The sequence below is a fragment of the Sciurus vulgaris genome (assembly GCF_902686455.1).
Source record: "Sciurus vulgaris genome assembly, chromosome: 10".
Classification (NCBI taxonomy): domain Eukaryota; kingdom Metazoa; phylum Chordata; class Mammalia; order Rodentia; family Sciuridae; genus Sciurus; species Sciurus vulgaris.
In genome coordinates, this window is record NC_136470.1 from 125,211,800 (window position 1) to 125,232,954 (window position 21,155).

The window sequence follows — 21,155 nt, forward strand, 5'->3', positions numbered from 1 at the left end:
AACAAACTTGAGAATTTTTACTGATTTTTCTAAAATCAGCCAAAAGAAAGTCAAATGAAATAGGAATCCTCACCTGCTTCCCATTATGAATGAGGACAAGCAGGAGGGTTGTTGGAGAAACACTGTTATGGTTTGGATATGAGGTGTCCCCAAAAGCTCGTGTGTGAGACAATGCAAGAAGGTTTAGAGGAGAAATGATTGAATTATGAGAGTTTTAACCCAATCAGTGAATCAGGGATCACTGACGGGATTAACTGAGTAGTAACCGAAAGTGGGTAGGGTGTGGCTGAAGGAGGATCATTGGGGGCATGCCTTTTGGGTATGTACTTTTAATCTGGTGAGCCAACTGTCTCTGCTTCCTGTTTCCCTCTGCCACACTCTTCCACCATGTTGTTGTGCCCTACCTTGAGCCCCAAAGAATGGAGTAAGCCTTCTATGGACTGAGACCTCTGAAACCGTGAGCCCCTAAATAAACTTTTCATCCCTAAAATTATTCTTGCCTGATCTTTTAGTCATAGCAGCGAAAAAGCTAAAACAAAAATGAATTGAGCAAACAATGAAGATAACTCTTTGACGTGTGAAAGGATGCCCAGTGAACATGCAGGTGCTCTCAAACTGTGAGGAAAACAAACAAGTCTCATGAATGGGGGGAAAGAAGTTCCTTGATTCTATCAGAAGAAAGACAGTGTCTATAGAGATGCACCTAACAATGAGTAATATGAAAAAAGAAACACTTATCAACCATGGAAATATGCTATTAGGAGTACTACCCAGAATGAAGCTAACAGAAGTGCTTTTAAAACTTCTTAGGGGCCTGTGGCTCAGTTGCAGGGGACATGCTTAGCATGTGCAAGGCTCTGGGTTCAGTCCTATTAAGGTTTGGGTCTTAAAAGCCCCATAGGCAGTAGCCCACAGTACCACTGGGAGGTGGTGGAACCTTTAGAAGGTAGAGCCTGGTAGAAGTAGGTTGGGTCACTGGGGAATGTGGCCTTGAAGGGGATATTGGGACCATGGTTCCTTCTCTCTCTTTGCTTCCAAACTGCCTTCTCTGTCATGAACTCCCACCACGATTATCTGCCTCACCACAGGCCCAAAGGGATAGAGTCAAACAACCATTGTCAGAAACTTCTGGAATCATAAGCCAAAATAAACCTTTTCTCTTTTAAATTAATTTCTTAGGCATTTATTTTGTATAATTTGCCAGGCACAGTGGTACACACCTCTAGTCCCAGCTGCTCAGGAGACTGAAGCAGGAGGCCAGCTTGACACTGGGAGTTCAGGGCCTAAGTGAGCAAATAAGAAGATTCGGTCTCTTTTTTAAAAAAAAAGAAACCCAAAACTTTCTTAGGCACACACCAGACATTGATGTCTGAATACAATTCCAAAAGAAATCAGGTCAGCCTGTTGAGACAGTTGATTCTAGGGCAAGTAAATTACAAAATGAGCCTGAATCATCTTCTTGAGCTTGAAATTAAGGAAGTGCTTAAAGAATTTGGGAACTTCAAAAAGATGCCAGATTGAAAGTGTTTCCACTGGCCAGATCTGAAACAACTTCAGTATCAAAATATATATGTCATAGTAACAACCTACAGCTCATTGAATAAAGTAGGAATCTACTACAAATGTTCCTTGACTCATGATAGTTTGACCCAAAATTTTTTTATTTTAAAATGGCACAAAATCAATATGCATTCAGTAGACCTGTATTTAAACTAATTTTGTATTTATATCCTTTTCCAGGCTAGCAATATACAGTATGATGATACTCTCTCATGATGCTGGGCAGCACAACAAACTACAGCTCCCAGTCAGCGAGGCAATCATGAGGGTAAACAACACAGGCTAAGTTATAATAGGTTAGGTGTATTAAATGTACAACAAGCCAATTTATGATAGGTTTGTTGGGAAAAATCCCATTATAAGTTGAGAAACATCTTATTTCATACTGGTATAAATAAAATAAAATACAGGGGTGAAGGGAGATCTCTTATTTACACAAAAAGACTGACTGATAAAAATAGAAAAAAAAATGGAATTAGAAATTACCATACAGCAATCATTGTCGTTATTAGCATCATCATTTCAGGTAAGAATCTTCAATGATAGCTAAAACTGGAGGGTAAACTTGGAAGAGTAACAGGTTCCTTACATAGTCTTAACTTATCGATTATTTGAGATTACTTATGAAATCTTAAAGTATCTTTCCAAAGGATACTTTAATAAATAACAGAGATAATATGAATTTTTACATTAGAGAAATTGCCAGAGTGATCAAAGTTAAACCTCACTAGAATTGATAAATTCACATCATGAGCCTCTCATATGACACAACATCACTTCTGTGGTACTCCTGCCAAAAGTGTTCAAAATAAAATTTATAGGACGTCATTGGTTTGGACTGAACTTCTGGACTAGGCTCAATAGGTCAAACCAAAATGGAGTCACTCATGCTAAAGTTTCATGTCAACAAGCCAGAACTAAGTTGTTTATCTGACCTTGCAAGAAACAAGGAGAGTAAAATATAATAGCCAAATCCCCAATTTTAGTTTCCATTTTGAGTCATTTTAGTTTCGATTAGGATTCAAAGAAATTCCTCTGTTTTAACCTTAACAGAGAAACAACTTTGACTTCCTGCTTTTCATTCTGTTTCTGCTTTCCTCAGCCCTCTTCTGTCTATCAAGCATACTTTCTCTTCCAGCCCATCAGAGTACTTATCCTACTTAATAGAATGGAGTGTTGCCCAAGACTAGAATCACCCATTAGATAACTAAGATCTTTTTACAAATTGTATCGTAATTTTGTTTTTGACATCTGAATCTAATCTTGGGAAAACAGTAGACAAATTGAAATTGAGAAAGATTTTGCAAAATAAGTAGCACATATTTAAGATGTGTGTATATGCATATATACATATATATGGATACTTATATAGTACAGTCTTGAAATACAAAGACATAGAAAGATGAAAAATTAAAGAAAACTAAAGATTCATGACGATTGTGGTATCATAAAAGACATTATTAGAGCAATTGGAAAAATCTGGGGAAAGTCTATAAATTAGATAATATTGTATCAGCATTAATTTCCCAATTTTGATCATTGTAGTGCTGTTATATAATTCCTTGTTTTCAGGGAATACTGAAATGTTTAGGGTAAAAGGCATAATTTCTGCAACTTACTCTCAAATTATATACATCATTAGTTCTCTATGTCTGTTTTGTGGAACTAGAAGCTAAGAAACTACATTTCTTGCACTCCCTTGTCAATCAGGGTCTGGATTAGGTTTGACAACCTATTCTGGGTTGTATGAGAATAGAAGATAATAGAAAGATAAAAGCTACTTCTCTTTTCTTCTGGCTCTGGCAATTATGGTGGTAGCAGACAAGTCTGACACTCTACAGTGGCAAATCCTCAGTGGTGATGGACCCTGGAATGTTCTGGTCTCAAGCAAAACACCCACTCCTGGTTTTCGGCATTAGTTCTTCCAATAATTTGTAATGTTTTACCCTAAATTACCCAATGTGAGCTTGGTTTTTCTATATGATGCACCAGCTGTCATTCCTGTAAAAGGCAACGAGCAGATGCTTTCAAACATGGAAAGAATTCCAGGGAGACAACACCCATGGGCCCTTCTTGGAGGAAAAGTGATGTGATAATGAAATCCAGTCAAAACAGAGTTGAATAGAACTAAAGAACTTAGGAAGGAAAAAAAAAACACGTTTAAACAATGAATAATTAAAATCATAGCAGATGAGGAGAGAGGGATTGTTGTGGAACACTTAAGACACAGTTGTTCAGGAAGATCTTAGGATGACATTGGGCAGAAACTTCATGGAGGAGAGGAGTGAGCTCTTGGGACACCTGGGAAAGTCAGTTTTATAAAAAAAAGTGTTGCAAACATCAGGAAAAGCAGTCATCTGCTGTGTCTTAAAATTGAATTACTGATTCTGACACTTACCACTACCTACTGGCACCTAACTCTATAGCAAAACTAGGGAGAGAGCATGTCGGGTGCTAAAACTCTAAACTACAGTTGTAATGAGAGGCAAATAGTCACAGATAGCAAAAAGAGTTCTGCGGTGTCTCTGATCTCTCAATCTCAACTGGTCAAACATCTTGTATGACATTCTGATTTCAGCAGGATAAAAAGCATACAGCATCTCTTGTTTAGTGTTTTGATGACTTCTAAATTCTATTCCTGTGTTGTAAATGGTGAAAAGATCAGACTTACTTTGCCTAGCTTATTACCTTTGCTTCTCCATTTTGAACATCCCCCTAAAGTGATCACCTTGTGGGAGGAGGATGGGGGAATCTCCCCATTATCTGTGAAATCCAGAAGATGTTATAGCTCTCAGAAAACCAACTGATTCTGGAGTGTCTCTTTATTCCCCCAAGAAATACTTACAGTTCTTGTCCTGGTGATGTTTTTTTGGAGGATCCACCAGTGTATCCACTACTAAATTCAGAGAAGCAGTATCTTAATTCTACAATTAGAGAATGTTTCTGGACAAGTCAGGCTCTGTGAGGAGTAACACACAGGGCTCTGCTTGGTCCATTTCTGGTTATACTTCAGGCCAGAACTTGGGTACCAGCTCCACCAGAAGGGCTTCCTATGACCTTGGTCCTGGTGAAGTTTCCTTTCTATATGCCCCCTGAATTCCACCCTCTCACTTAGCACCTACATTTTTTTTAATTTTTAAAAATTTATTTATTTTGATTCATTGTAAACAAATAGGGTACAACTTGTTTCCCATACCATTTGTGTAATCATACATACCTTTTGTTTAATCATACATTTACATAGGGTAATGATGTTTGTCTCATTCTGTTGTTTTTCCTCCTCCCACCCCTCCCACCCTTTTTCCTCTGTATAATCCATCCTTCCTCCATTCTTGCCTCCCTCCTACCCCCCATTATGTATCATTATCCACTTATCAGAGAGATCATTCGTTCTTTGTTTTTTTGGGATTGGCTTATCTCACTTAGCATGATATTCTCCAACTTCATTCATTTGCCTGAAAATGCCATAATTTTATTCTTCTTTATGGTAACACCCTACATTCTGACCTTGTGTGCCCTTATCTCTCTTTAGCTCTTGCCCGAAAAGTCTGTGAGAACAGGGAATATATCAGCCTTGATCATAATTGTATTCTCACTCCTGGGCATAGTGCCTGGAATATAATAGATATTTAGTATATATGTACATATGAATGTATGTATCTTATCTATCCTAATAAACAACTTTACAGGATACTTGGCTAAATCCTACAGATTTTAAAAATTATTATTTTCTAAATGAGTTACTTTTTCATTAAGAAAAAAAATGGTTTTCCTTGTTCGAGGGTCAATTCTAGCTCACAAGCTGCCTTATTTGTTATATCACTTTATTGTCCTTTAATCTGGAACACTTTCTGTCTTTCTTTGTCTTTTATAACATTTTTGAAAGGCGTAGGTATGTTATTTTGTTGAATGCCCCTCAGGGTTTATCAGATGCTTCCTTGTTGATCACACACATGCATTTTTAGCAGAAATACCATATGGAAGTGATGCATCCTTCTGAGTGCATATCATGGTGTCCTTCCCATTACTGGTGATTATATTGATAGCCACTTGAATAAAGGAATTCACTACCATTAGCATCTTGGGACAAGATACTTTGAGACTGTGTAAGTATCCTGTTTCTCATCATGTTTTCACCAGTGACTTCTAGTACTCATGGATGATTGTTGCCTGGGACAATATAGTTGTCAAGTGGTGATTTTCTAACTCCATCATTTCTTCTACATTTGTAAGCTAGAGTTTTGCCATAGCAGTAATTCATTTTTTAAAAGAGAAATTTATTCTTTATTTTTTTTTTATTTTACTGTGGTACGTAAAAAGATGTTTTAAAAACATCTCACTACTTATGTTAAAGCACACACACACACACACACACACACACACACACACACACACAACTCTCCATGCACCTGATGAATTCCCGAGGTATCATTTCCTGTTGCAAAGCCCTTGCAGACTTACCTTAATTGACTGGTTCTTAGATGCTTACTCTGTTGTCCTATTTGGGAGAATCCTGTCAGGTCCCAAACAACTGAGGGAACTCTAAAAAGGACTTGGGAACCAGAGAAACTTATGCCCAGATTGATTTTGCCTCTCACTCCCAAAGTAACCCTCTGCAAATTATTGAACCTTTCCCAGTCTCACTTCTATTCCTCTCTGCTGAGTACAGAAAACACATCTTTATTCCACTTTGAAATCCCAGTTTAGTGTGTACACAAGTAAACTTGCAGTCCATGTCTGTTAAACTGCACTGTATGTCCTGTGTATCATAATTAATCCATTCTCTCTTCCTTATTTATTTAAAGAATATCCTGTTTTCAAATCTTTAAAAGATTCTTCTAAATCCGTTTTGGGACCATTAACTTTTTGGTTTATATCTACCTTTCTATACTTTAAGCTTTTCTATTTTTACATAGGTATGTTTCTACTTTTAAATATATAGTTCGTTATGCATCTTGGGAAGTTCTATGTAACTATTTTTAAATACTTTCCAGAATTTTTTCCTGACAACCAAACTTCTTGTTCTGTGTTCTATTTTCATCATTAAACTCCCATTCTTGTCTTATTTTTTCAGAAATTAATACTGCTCTGAGAGAGAGAGAGAGAGAGAGAGAGAGAGAGAGAGAGAGAGAGAAGTTTTATTCCCCTTAGCAAGGAAATAGGCGTGGGTGTTTCCCTCTCCTCAGTGCAGTGCCAAAATTAACTGTTCCATTGTTATGTGAAGGCGGAATCGAATTTCTTGTTACCCCTCAATTTTTACTCTTGCTTATATTCAAAGTGTACCTAAAGTTATTTAGCAGCAAAAGTTGAACTAAAAACAAGATTTCTGAACCCCCCAGGCTTAGAGGTTTGCTATTCAATGCTTCCTTCTTATAAAATAGCCATGTTGGTCTCCTGGAATAAAACAGGGAAGCCTGGATAACAGAGGTGTTGGATGCCTCAAGTCACAGTTCCTAACTACCCCTATCCCCCATTTCAGCCACAGCTGTAGTGACAATTCTGGGTGATCTCAGATGTATATTGACTGTATTCTACCACAAGAGCAAATCTTCAGACTCTGCCTTTGTACACCTGCTTAAGGAAGCCCTCTCTGTTCCATGCACAAATGCAGGCCAAGGGTGCAGGAGTTAGCATCCCTGGGGGAAATCCTCAACCAATACAGGATGGGGTGAGTGATAGGCAATGCCCCAGCCTCAAGATGGACAATCCAAGGTGGAAAGTATGTTTACCAGAGGTGCTCAAGGAATAAACAGTGACCTCAATAATGGACTTTTATATTGACTTTTTCTTTTTTCTCACTCTCTATAACCAATCAATTCTGTACCCAGGAAACACTTCCCAAATAAACTACCTGCACCTACATCTTTGTTCCCATCTCAAACTAAGCCAAAAGTTTAGCAAACATTTTGTAAATGACTATGTTAAGTATTGTGATAAAAGCCCTAGGAGATAAAATCCCTATTGCCTGATGAGGAGACAAACCAGTAAATAATTAAGAAAAAAATTCCCTACAATTACAATACATTGTAAGAGCTAAAATATATTGGTAGCTGCAAGAACAAAATGATGCATGAAGACATAGGGGAGGGATCACCTAAGGCATATTTGGGGTAGGGCTTCCAGGAGTACATGTAGCTCGAGTGAATTGATGGAGTATAGATTGCATAAAGCTTTAATGACTGCATCATACAATTGTTAGCTGAAAATTAAATTAATACTTTTGTATGCTATGTGTAAGAGTTATGCTCTGTCCGGTTGTGGTTTGCAGTATATGACATAATTTTAAGTGTTATAGGAGGGGCATTTAAATTTTTTTTGTAGTTATAGATGTTAATGTACAATAGAATTAAAATAAAGAGCGTTATAAACTTGATTTTTTATGGTTTAGGATGAGGCCAAAATTTTTTAATGTGTTAAGATTAGCTTTAAAGAAAGATATTGAATAAATAATAATTCCTGGGTGCAAATTGGCAAAGATAATGTAGGTACTATGCTGTACCCGGTTGTGGTTTGTAGATTTGTGAAGCTTGGGAAATAGTTGTAAGAAGAAGGATTTGCTAAAATATAATTCCTGCCTTCTGGGAACTCAATATTTTTAAAGGCAAACAGACCTATAAACAAGTGTGATAAATGTTACAATGAATTTAGAAGCCAAGTACAGAGGAAGATAGGACAGCGGTGAACGCAGAGTGAAAGGAAAGCTGTCCTCTGCAAGACCAGTTGGAAGGCTATTGCTTTGGTCCAAGAGGTAATAGCACGATTTAGGGAGTGGCTAAAGAAATGGAAGGAAGACAAGTAATGTAACAGGCTCATTGCACCCACCCTGTGAAAACCCTACTGGTTGCAAGCAGCAGGAAAGTGAAACCGGTCCAACAGAGTCAAGAGCAGTGCTGCACCTGCACGCGCCCGCGCTCACATTCCCACGAAGGAATAGGAGATTTGAATTAATCAGAAAATATGATAAAGGGCATGTTTTTGTTTGGCGTCAGTTATCGGGAGTGTTCTAGTAGGAAATATCCAGATAGTTGACCCATTTTTCCCTCACTCGACATAAAGGGTGGAGATATGCTAGCATGTATACTGTGTAATGATTTCTCCGTTTCCAGACATGTTCTAAGTGCTTTATGTTTATTGGTTCCTCTATTCTTATAAACTTGATTTTACGGACCAGGAAACTGAAACCTAAGGAGGGTAAGTAACCTGTGCATGGTAATGCGGTTAGTAAGTGAAGTAGCGAGGGTTAAACCCTTGCTCTAGAGTGTCTATTCTTAACACCATGCCAGAATAAATAGGTCGGGCACACGTCGCTAAAGCAGGTCACACTTAAGCGCTAGATGGTGAAATAATCACTCTTGTTGGCGGCAGGAACCCTGGTTTTGAGATCATATTTCCCTCCCTCTAAAATGGAGATGATAATGACGCTAGGAGTTTGGTGCAAATGGAGAGATAACGAATGTGAAAATGAACTTTAAACTATGTAGGTGGCTCCACGTACTAGTTTTCCGGAATATGAATACGTGAAGGTATAAACTGCAATTTATCCGTCTGGACAGTTCGCAGCGCCAGAGCGAGACTCCGCCCCCGAGGCTCCACCCACCGCGAGCGGCAGGTGGGGCCGGCAGAGTTTTGCGCATGCGGAAACCGCTGCCCGCGCCCACCTCTGACCCAGGCTGACAGTAGCTGCCGTTTCCGAGAGGACGATTCGTGAGGAGGCTCTTGGCGCGGGTTCCCTTTGCTTGCCCTTCCGCGGGCCCTTCCCACACTTGAGCGGCATCCAGAGGGTGGTCGGTTGTTGGCTACCTGCCTGACTTTCTGCAGAGGTTCCTGCCGTTGGCCCAGTAGTCGGCTGTCGAAAGTGCCGGCCCCCGCGCCGGCGCCGGCAGCAGCCGGGTGGGAAGGCTCAAGATGGCGTGCCTGTTGGAGACCCCAATCCGCATGAGCGTCCTCTCGGTGAGTGACCCTCCGCGGCCGCCTCCCTGCCGGGGAGCCCGGGACCCGCCCGCCGCATTCCCCCGAGCGCGGTGCGTCTCCTGGGCACCACCCCCTGCGGTGTCCTCTGGTTGCGGCTTGGGCCGGGAGTGAGGGAGGGTGGACGGCTGATAGACGGGACCCCGGTGGAGCCAACTCCGGCAGCTCCCACCAGTGCGGCTTCCCTGCGCGGCGTCCGGCAGGCGCGGGGATTGGGCCACAGGCAGCCGCCCCGCCGCGCGGCTGGGGTCCGGCCAGGCGTTTCACTGAGCCTTCCCGGCGATGCCGCTTCTCCCGGGCCGAGCGCGCTGCCCTGTGAGGCTTGCCGCCGGCCTGGGAACCAGCGCCCACTCAGCTCCCCTGGGCTTCGGCAAGAAGAGGTGCAGGCGCATTGGCCCCCGCGGCCTCAGAGCTGCCAGGCAGGTCCGTGTGTCTTTTATCGCATCCCAGCACCTGGGCACCGGCTCGAGCTTGCCTCTTGGCAATGGGGATTTCATATCAGCTGCAACTCTTCTGTGTGTGAGGTTATTTAAACCCCCTGCCTGTGCTCTGCTCCGGAGGTCACGGCTTAAGAGCCGAATAAATGGACTTTCTGTTCCCTGTGCCTGATATTCCTTTTTTCTTGAAGGGGAATGGTTAGATGTCCTCATTATTAAGAGAAAGAACGTACTGATATGTTAAGAAGCAACACCTCGTTTTTGTTTTTAAGTTAAAAAACAGGACGACAACGTTCATCCTTCCCTGCGTTGCCCATGATAGAATAGGACCAACAGTGAAAGTTACTGGGAGATGACTTCTTAGGGTTTACAACCAATTTTAGCTGTCTGACTCTGAGACTGGTCAGTTTACCAGTGGTTCATTTGCTATTGTTGGAAACAAGGAGACAAAGAATGACCACGTCTTAAACTTGTGGAAGCCAGTCTGATGCTGAGAGGGTAGTTGAATTATAGATGACTCGTCAGGTTCTTGGAGTTTCTTTTCCCTGACTTCTCTCACGGACAGGCCTGTCTGAAAACACGGAGGACATTGCTTGATTCAGGGTTAGAGTTACGTGGCAGACTGCAACCTTGAAAGGGCTTAATTTGACAATACAGTGGTAATTTAATTTTGGGAGACTATCAACAAATTTGTCTCCCAATCCATTTTGTTAGCTTTTCTTATTTTTAAACTGCAACTAGAAGAATACTGTTCACTCAAGTATTGAAGCAGATTAGTACATCAGTCCACCTTGAATGTAATGCTCATGTTTTGTGGGAGAGCAGGCCAATGATGTCTCCCTCATTTGTAAAAAATTGTATATATGTATTTTGACTATCCTCAGTTCTCTTTTGTCATTTAGATTCATTATCCTTCAGTTCACCTTTACTTTTTGTATGTTACCAACACCTATAGTGTATACAGTTGAAAATTTTCATTTGTTTCATTTTCTTATTCATTTTAAATGAATTTAGACAGTTTAAATCATTTATCCAAAGCTCTGATTTCCCAAAGCCCTGGATAATTGATTTAAACTCTGTTCACTGATTTTACTAATTGAAAGAGAAGCTTCAACCTTTCAGACTACTACCTAAGGCAGCAATCAGAAAATTGAATGGTTGATTCCTTTAAAAGCTACTTGTTGTGTACCAGATTAAGTACAAAGTTGTGTATTGTGTGCTTCAGGGAAGGCAAGGAGGATATCAGAAATACTGTCAAGCAGCTGATTATCTGGATTACACTTGAGTTAGATAAATGCATACATTGACCAAGGGAGAATCAAATTGTTTTAAATGATTTCTATCTAAGACCCATTCTACCTTCTTCCTCAGAAACTTCATTCATTCTGCTAACCTTAACTCTTCAATTTGCGCATCTACATTGCCAACCTTGACTTTTCTCTAACATCAGATATCATATCTTAAATTGTGTGGATGCCTCCATCACATCCAACAAAGCACATTCGTTTTCCTAAGAGAACTTAGTCATCACTTCAACTTCTGTTAATGGTACTATCTTTCACTGTTGAATCTCCTGAATTCTCTTTGACTCTTCCCCTTTTCATTCCTCCTTATTTAATCTCTATTGTTCTTTATTCTAAGTGTTTCTCACATCTTTCTATTTCCCTGGCCTCTCTCATTCAGGATCTTATTGTTTTGTGACCAGTATCCCAGTATCCTTTTAATTCCATAGTGTCATTTTAGTTAAGTAATTATTTTGAGATGAAGGTCTCAATGTTACTGGTCTCAGGCTCATGAATTCAAGTGATTCACCAACCTTAGCCTTCTAAGTAGCTGGGGCTATAGGCGTGCCCCAACACAGTTGGCTTTAATTATTTTTATTGCCTCTAGTGTCTTTTTCAGTTCAAGTCCGTTTTTATGTTAATTCTTCTAAAGTACACATTGAAGGGGTTGGGGTTGTAGCTCAGTAGTAAAGCGCTTGCCTTGCACTCATGAGGCACTGGGTTCAATCCTCAGCACCACAAAAAAATAAATAAATAAAATAAAGGTGTTGTGTCCATCTACAACTAAAATAAGATTCTTAAAATTCTTTATTATCTGCATGAACCTTCTATTCCATATAAACTGGCTTCTCAGGCTGAATAATTGGTTTCTTCCAAATTCCAGTAACTTATTGTACATATGAACTATAGCTTTGCATGGATTTATTATCTAATGTTTTGAGCTTCTGTCATTTGCCAAGCATGGCATTGGATTTGGGAATACATTGATGAGACACATTGATCTATGTCCCTTTAGAGATTTTAGCCCAGAGAGGAAAATATTATCAAATAATCACACAGTTTTTCATGATTGGTGATTAGTATTATGAATGAAACATATAGGGTGCTGTTCAAACATGTAATAGAAGAAACTGATCTTATATGGTGGGCAATGAGAAGATCTAGGAGGTTTTTCCTGAAGAAGTGACACTGAACTGAGAGTTCAAGGATGAGTAAGAACTAACTAGAAAGAAAAAAAAAAAAAAGGAGAACAGCATTCCAGATGAAGGAAGCTGCTTTTGTGGAGGCTCTTGTCTTGGAGAGGAAATTCATTCAGACCTAAGTGCTCAATTTTTTCTTTTAACCCCATTATTGCTTAAAACACTGTGTCTTGTGTCTTGCAAATACAAGGTAGTCAGTAAATGCTTGATTGAACTGCTTTGGGAGTTGAATAAACTGTCCAGCTCTTTTTACATGGCACCATGGCCTCTATTCGTCTTTGGTTTGCATTGACCATTATGACCTCACTCTTTCCAACAAAGTTGCAAATTCCTTCCATGTTTTCCACACTTTTGGATTGTTTTATGTTGATTGCGTTTTTAACAACTTTTTATTTTGAAATATATAGATTCACAGGCAGTTGCAAAGTACAGAGAGGCCCCTGCATATACTTGGCTCAGGTTCTTTCATTGGTTACATCGTATAAGTATAGTACAATGTCAGAACCAGAAAATTGGTATACGAATGTATATATTTCTGTATCATTTTAATCTTGAGTATATTCATGTAACCACCACTACTGAAATACAGAACTGTCCCATCACCACAAGGATCTCCTTCCTTCAACCTCTTGACAGTCACACCTGCCAGATATTCCAGCCCAACCCCGCCACCATCCTTAACTGCTGACAATTACTAATCTGTTCTCCATCTCTGTAATTTGGGGGAACGGTACTGGGGATTAAACCCAGGGACACTTAACTGCTGAGTTCACTGAGTCACATCCCCATCCCTTTTTATATAAATTTAGAGACATGGTCTCACTAAATTGCTCATGGCCTCGCTAAATTGCTGAAGCTGGCTTTGAACTCTCAATCCTCCTGCCTCAGCCTCCCAATTCTCCCTGGCGTGCACCACTGCCCAACTCCATCTGTATAATTTTGTTGACATAAATGGAGTCAAACAATATGTAACTTTTTGAGATTGGCATTGTCACTAAGCATAATGTTTTTGAGATCCATCCTAGTTGTTGCATGTATCAATAGTTTTTTCCTTGTCCTGGGCTGAGTAGCATCCCTTGGTATAGGTGTATCGGTATTTAATTATTTACCTAGTGGACAGTTTGGTTGTTTACAGTTTCTGGTTATTATAACCTGCCCTGAATAGTGGTGTACAGGTCTTTGTGTAGACTTGACTTGAGGTGTCTGAGATAAATGCCTAGAAGTGAAGTTATTACCTCATATGGTAAATGTGTGTTTATCTTGATGAACTTTCCCAGAGTTGATGTACCATTTTATATTCCTACCAGTAGTGTATGAGAGATCCAGTTTCTCTGCATACTTATCAGCATTTAATATTGTTGTTATTTTTCTATTTTAGCTGTTCTAGATGTGCAGTGATATCATGGTCTTAATTTGCATTATTTCCCTAATGATTTGTAATGTTGAAAATCTTTGCGTATGTGTCATCCATTTATCCTGATGAAATATTTCTTCTTTTGCCAATTTTCTCACTTGACTGTTCTTTTTGGGTGAATTTTGAAAACTCTTTATGTATTTTAGATATGAGTTCTTCATGGGTGTTACATGGGTGTTTTTAAGTATTTTCTCAGGGTCTGCATTTGTCTTTTCATTCCCTTAACTGTAGGTTAAAAAACGACCCTTGAGGATAGGGGCATAGTTTAGTGGTAGAGCAAAGCCCTGGGTTCAATCCCTAGCACACCTTCCCTCCCCCCAGAAAAATTGGTCTCAACCTCATACCTTATTACCAAAAGTAGCTCAAAGTGGATCGTAGATTTTATTGTGAAGCATGAAATAAAACTTTTAGAATATAATAGGAAAAAGTCCACAGAATCTTGGACCACTGAAGGATTCTTAAACCTCATTTTAAAAAAATCAATAAATTAGATTTAAGGAAATGAGATTTAACACCCGGAAAGACCTTGTTAGGAGATAGTTGCATTTTACTTTGGTCACTTTGTAATGGGTTGAATGATACAATGTAGGCTGATGTAGACATCTAAGGCACTTGTCGATTTTAATTGCTTTTTACAGTCTTTTCCCAATGCCATTATACTTTTTCTGACAAGCAGCTGTTGGGCCTCCATAGGGTATTTGAAGTTAGATATTCTTTGATTTTATTCTCTCTTGACAGGTGTTAGCATTTGTTGGCCTTGCCTATCACTACATATTGATTTATTCTCTTAAGTGGGCAATTGACAATAATTAGAAAAAAAATTTCTGTGAAGTTAAACCTAATTATACTCAGGGCATAGATTTGGCCTCTCCTAGTTTTTCATAATAAATGCAAAATGAAATTGTTTCAGCATATCTTCAAGTTTGCTAATAGTTTATTCTACAAAGCACAGGAGGTGGTCCTAAACAAAATGAATCAAGGGACTGGGGCTGTAGCTCAGTGGTAGAGTGCTTTCCTAGCACGCGTGAGGCACTGGGTTCAATCCTCAGCCACAGCACATAAAATTAAATAAATAAATAAAAGTATATTAAAACTTTGTGTAGAGGGAAATGGGGCAGGAGTGGGTGGGGGAAGGAAAGATAGTGAACTGAGACAGACATCATTACCCTGTGTACACATATGATTACATGAATGGTGTGAATCTACATTGTGTCCAACCATAGAAATGAAAAGTTGTACCCTATTTGTGTATGATGAATCAAAATGCAGTCTGTAAAAATAAAAAAGAAAATAATTTAAAAAAGAAGAAACCAAAACAAAACAAAAAAAAGTATATTAAAAAAAGAACTTGATCAATATGAACTTCCTGATCTTTAGTGATGATGTGTGAAAAATAGGGGTGCTCATGTATATTTAACACATCTGGCTGTGTCTTTAAGGAAAGATCATCACCTGAATTTGGATACTTTGTGCTCAGGAAGTTCTTGAAACTGTCAAGAATCAGAAATACCTTGAAGTAGAGTCTTCAGATTTTACCTGAAGAGCTAGCCTTCCTATTGCCTCTCATTCTCATTACATTTTAAAATACTTAATGTGAGGGGCTAGGAATTGCAGTAATTTTGACTTGTGTCTTTTTTATTTCTGATTTGACAATTGTTTTGCAGAACCATCTGCCATTTTGAGTTCTGGGTACAGATGTGGTATTATTTGACAAAATAAAATTCCTGTTATCCTCTGGAAGTTGGTGAACAGCTGCCTTCACTGAATGGTGGTGCTGTGATGCCTGGGACTATTTAGATAGGGATTAAAGTTATTTCAATTGAGAACAGTTTTGCAGGACAATCCCCCTCCACCCCCACTCCATCATTTTGGTGAAGGAAAACTATTTTGACCCATTCCATAAATGAGAAGAATAAAGAGTTAGTTTCATTCTCTGGCATATTCATAATATAGGTATTAAGGGAGGAGGAATAATGAGGCAGTATTAAACTTCATATTAAAAATAAAAAATCATGATCTAATAGAATTTCCAGCCCATAGGCTCTATTAATAGTTGGAGAGCTGTACCACCTGGATATGATTATAAGACACATTCTTTTGCCTCCATGGGGGCAAGGGGTTAAAATATTTTAGGCTTTCAAAACACTCTGAGTGGTGATTGATAGGATAAGAGGAACACAGAAAAGGAAAGAGTCTTGATGATCATTATGATCAAACATGGCTCATAGAATTTTTTACCTTTTCGTCCAAGTAGTATCATCTACCAAGATGGCAATGCTCAGGAGAGGAATGTGTTGGAGGAATAAGGAGGAAAAATAAGTTTCATTTTGGGTATGCTGAGTTTGAAGTGTTTTCCAGATGCCTATTTAGAAGTGTCAAATAGGCAGTTGGATATAAAGGTTAAGGGCTTAAACTTGGGGTAATGATCATTATTTGAGAGTTACCAACATGTTGATCATTGATTCTTAGCCCTTCCAGGATAAGCATTTCTACACCCTCTTTCTCAGAAGAACATGCATATACCTGAAGAGTCGCATAATTTCAAGGGGTTTGTAGATTCTCTTAAACCCATATTAACTCCTTTGCTTGTCCAAAGCAATGTCAGTCACCAAAACTTAAAAGTTATTTTAAAGCATTTCAGAATGGTAAAAATTATAACAGTAAGGTTTTAAAACTCAAGTAAGGTATCATGAGTAGGGGACTTGGTTCTAAAGTTTTATTTTTTTGTCTAGTGTATGCTGGTGATCTCCCCCAAGGTGTACTGTGTCTGCAGAAAGGAGTTTGTGTAAGCAGATGGCATCACGGGTCTAGGATGAAGCTGAGTTAGCTGGAGATCCAAGCTAGGATAAAGTAAGGTGTTTGGGAACAGAACAGTCAAACTGGAATAGGCACAGCTCAGATGTCAGTCATAACATTGCCATGATTGTCACAGGCCACAGTATGGATGAGAGGTCAGATAGATCCTGAGGGGTTTTATGATAAGAAAACTAATGCATTAACTGTTATAGGAGACAGCTGAGTACGAGTCAAGCACCATGGATAGCTCCAAGGCAAGGATATTACTGCCTCTAAGCATCTGAAGCAAATAAGGCCCTTTATTGTCATGCAGTAGCTGGCCTGACTAGACAATACTAGTGCTGAGGTGTACCATATAAAATGGTACCCAGGATCTCTTAAGTCATTACATGGTTGCAATCTTGAATTATAATTTAAATCATTGTTGTATGATTTAATCTTGTGTCAAGACTGAGAAATAAGTATTTGAATGCATCTCAGTGGATTTCTTGACCATCTTGTCTTTGGAGGCATCTAAATGAACTTCATCTAATATAGAGAATATCTTAGACTTTGTAAAACTCCTATGAAGCCTGTTGCTCTAGATATGCTGTCCAGAGATGGTTCTTGTTCGCTTGGACTTTCATATTATTGTATTTTGCACCGTAGGTCCTTAGCTCATTCACTATATCTAGGGTGATCTCTTCTTGGTCTTCATTTCAGGCTTTCTCATCTACGTTGAAGAGTTAATGAACACAATTTTTAATAGGGAGAAGCTTTAAAGACCATTTAGACCCAGGTAGCTGTTTGTGATTTGCACCACACTTGAAAAGGATAAATATCATAGTACTTGATGCATGAATGCTAAATTACTTTGTTTTTGTGACCATAAAAGCATTAACAAATAGTACTTGTTAATAGTGTACAGGGCTAGAAGAATGTGCTATCACACTGGAAATTCCAGAAAAAATAAAGGCTCCACTTTATATCCCTTTTAATCTAGCTTTGTTCTGACATTTCTGTTATGAAAAAAAAAAATACTCCTCTTTCTGTGAATATAAAATTATGGATTCTTTGCCTGGAAAAACCTGCAAATTATCTTTAGTTCATCCTTGTCATTTGTTATTGGGGAAAACAGAACTGGACATAACTGACCTGCTTGGTGCCATATGCTGTGTGTCAAGGTCAGATCTACAAATTACCTGTTTTTAAAAACAAAATTGTATGCTCATCCTTATATTTTAGAATTTCATGTTCAAATTTTATTAGCACTGATTAAACTTATGTTTAATAAATTCTTTTGACATTCAAGGTGTTTCAGCCTATTGAGAGGTCAGAGTTCCTCTTATACAAGTACACTAAGTAAAAATTATATATTTTAGTATTTGATATTAAATCCAACTACATTCTAGAATTCTTAATTGCTCTGAGTATGTTACATTCCACACTGATGGGGCCCAGCTGAACTGTGAAGTGACATTTTAGAAACTTTTCGCAGTTGCTTGAGGCTACAGAAAAGCAAAGCTTTGATTAATCTGGAGAGAGAGGATGTTGTGAAACTCTAGAAATACCAGTTAGTCCCATGAGAAAAAAAAGTAAGGATAAAAATAGTTGCAAAAATGCTCTGTGAGATATATAAAACAAATTAAATGTTTTAGATCTGATTGGTTTTTAATGGGACCAGAAGTTTACCAGAATAGAAAGAGCAAAACAAAGCAAATGACAGCAACAACAAAAACAAATAACAAAATCCTGTGCCAAAATCTTGGATTTTTAAATAGTGCTTGGACATTTTCTTCTATTTTTTTTCTTGGTTTGTAGGCAAGTAAGAATTTTGGAATACATAGGAAGGGCATTGTAGCTGCCTGCAAGTAAAAGGTCTGTCTTTGTGATATTATTATCCTTTTTTTGTATTGTTCCAAATGGAGGGTTTTTTCCTCTCAACACAAGGAAAGAATTGTCTAGCAATTTGAAATTAATCCTATGTCAGAGAGAAGCACTTTACATTACCAGAACTCTTCAAGTGACAGATTTTGTATCTTTTATGAGCTTACATGCATGTAACCAGAACAGAGGGAAATGTGAAATTTGAAATTAAGGCATAGTTTAGTAATATGCCACTCTAAAGTATTAGTTTCTGATATTCTGGATTGTGGCAGCTGTAATCTCTAGGGATAAGTATGAACTGATAAGTGTCCCCAGGTTTTAAAATAAATAATTGTGAATTTGTAGCTGATCCAAGCAGTGCATTTATTTGGCATTTTAGAAAATTATAGTGATGAAATTTTTTTGGATTGAGGGTTTTGTAAGCATTAGAAACTCAAATTTTGCCTGTCATCCCAGTGTCTGTGGAAGGAGATCAAGGAAGACTGCAGCAGGAGATCAAGAATTCAAAGCCAGCCTCAGCAACTTAGCAAGGTCCTAAGCAACTCAGTGAGATCCTGTCTCTAAATAAAATATTAAAAAGGCCTGAGCTCAGTGATTAAGCACCCCTGGGTTTAACCCCTAGTACCAAAAGCCCCCCTCAAATTTTAGTTTTATGCTATTTGGGGATAGGTTTTGGGGCTCTCAGTTGACTGGCTCATTAAAAGCTGTTTTAGTGAGTGACTCCCAACCTTATCAATCATACTCTTTTATAAATATTTTGTAGTGACTCCTTGACTATCCTGAAATGAAATTCATAGATAACTATTGTTGCACGTAACTTAAAAAGTTGGCATAATATTCCAGCTGCACTAAGGAAGAAAGACAGCAAACTAATTTATAACGTAACTAAGTGTGCTCAGGTACTGCTATACCAGAAGGTAATAAAGTAGTGACATTTTTGCAAATGTATATTGCCTGTGAATGTGACAGCACACTGCAGACTGATAAAGGCATGCAATTATTTACATACAATAAAGAGTAATTTTTATATGACTTTCTGAAATGGCTGAATGTTTGGTAAAGTTCCTAATAAGATAAAGTACAGCCTCTTTTAATCCATGTAGGAATTGCATTCATGGAAAATCATACATTAACATGGTACACAATTTATTTTGTGTTTGTGTGTAGAATGGAATTAGATTCTAGACTCAGATAATTATAAGTTTTTTTCCCCCGCATAACTGGATAATTGCAAAGTTGTGGGATGTAGGCCTGTTGCCCCAGGACATAGTATCCTTAGTCCTTGCTCACTAAATATTAGTAGCACCTTGTCATTGTGACATCCAAAATCACTTCCACAGAGATACAGGGTATATCCTGTCTTACAGTAGTACTGCAACTGTTTAGAATTACTAGGGGCATGGGGCTTTCTGAGTGGTTTGTATATCTTAGTAAACCTCTTTCTCTCCTCCACTTTCCCTTGTTCCCAGCTGGTGACAGTGTAGTTGTAGTATGAGGACTTGGAAATAAAATATTCTGAACATTTTCCTCTTACTGTACATCTTCTCATATACTGTACATCTTCTAATATACTGTCACCTTTTTAAAAATTATGTTTATCACTTTTTTAGATCTTTCTCCCTTAGCTCCTTTTGCTCTTGCAAAAGTAGACTTTTTTTTTTTTTTTGCCTTTGCTGATTTCCTAGAACATTGCCTGTATACTGTTAAAATCTTTATTGACTGGATTATGAAATACTACTTCAGGGCTGGAGATGTAGTTCAGTTGTAGAGGTCATGCTTAGCATGCAGGATGAGGTGCTGGATTCAATCCCCAGTATGGCAAAACAAACAACAACAAAACTAATTCAGCATTGTTTTGTATTCCCAAGTGTGTGCAATGTGACTATAATACTAAATTGCATTTTCTTTCTCAAATATACCTTATTGCTTCAGAATTCTCTTTTGTATTGTGTGTGTTATGCTGTCTTCCTGGAGTACTTACCTTTTTTTCCTCTTTCCCTTTTTTACCTGGAAAACTAGTACTAATCTTTTAGATTAACCATCCTAATTGCTTAGACATTACCTTCCATCCCAACCCTAGTGTTGGTTAATTGTATCTTCAACTTTTTATTTAGTGTTCACTTTTATGCATGTGTTACATGTTATACTTATAACTTTCTTGCTTACGTGTCTGTTTCTTTTGGTGCTATGAGCCCCTTAAGGGACTCTTATGTCCCTATTCTTAGCACCTACCATATTACCCCATAAATTAAAGATACACAATAAATTTCAGCCTGAAATAGGTTTAAAACTAAGTTGTGTGTGTGTGTGTGTGTGTGTGTCACAGCTGCCTTTTTTATATACTTGTCCCAGGGTGAGACTCCACAACTTTCTTGTTTACACCTTACAACAGGAGCACATCTACTAACAAGTGTTAAATTTAGAAGCTGAATATTAGAAAAGAATGACTAAATTCTTCCTATAAGCAAGAACACTTTAAAATTCCTTACTGGCATCCCATTCAACTCAAGAGACTGTAGTTGTCGGACATGGGATGATTTGGATGTCCAGATTTACTTGTTCTTCTCTGTAGTCTATGTGTTAGTTTAGGCTGCTATAAACATAGTACCATAGTCTGGGTAACTTATAAATA

General features: G+C 38.4%; 1 protein-coding gene across 3 annotated transcripts in view; it reads left to right on the forward strand.

Moving 5' to 3' along the window:
- Positions 1 to 9,219: 9,219 nt before the first annotated feature.
- The window catches only part of ARMC8 (armadillo repeat containing 8), a 109,075-nt gene continuing 97,139 nt past the window's right edge, over positions 9,220 to 21,155 (forward strand). For all 3 annotated transcript variants that reach the window (XM_079155015.1, XM_079155016.1, XM_079155017.1), the window contains exon 1: positions 9,220 to 9,510. In XM_079155015.1, coding sequence (XP_079011141.1) covers positions 9,466 to 9,510 — 45 coding nt within the window. In that variant the 5' untranslated portion in view covers positions 9,220 to 9,465. The remainder of the gene's footprint in view (positions 9,511 to 21,155) is intronic.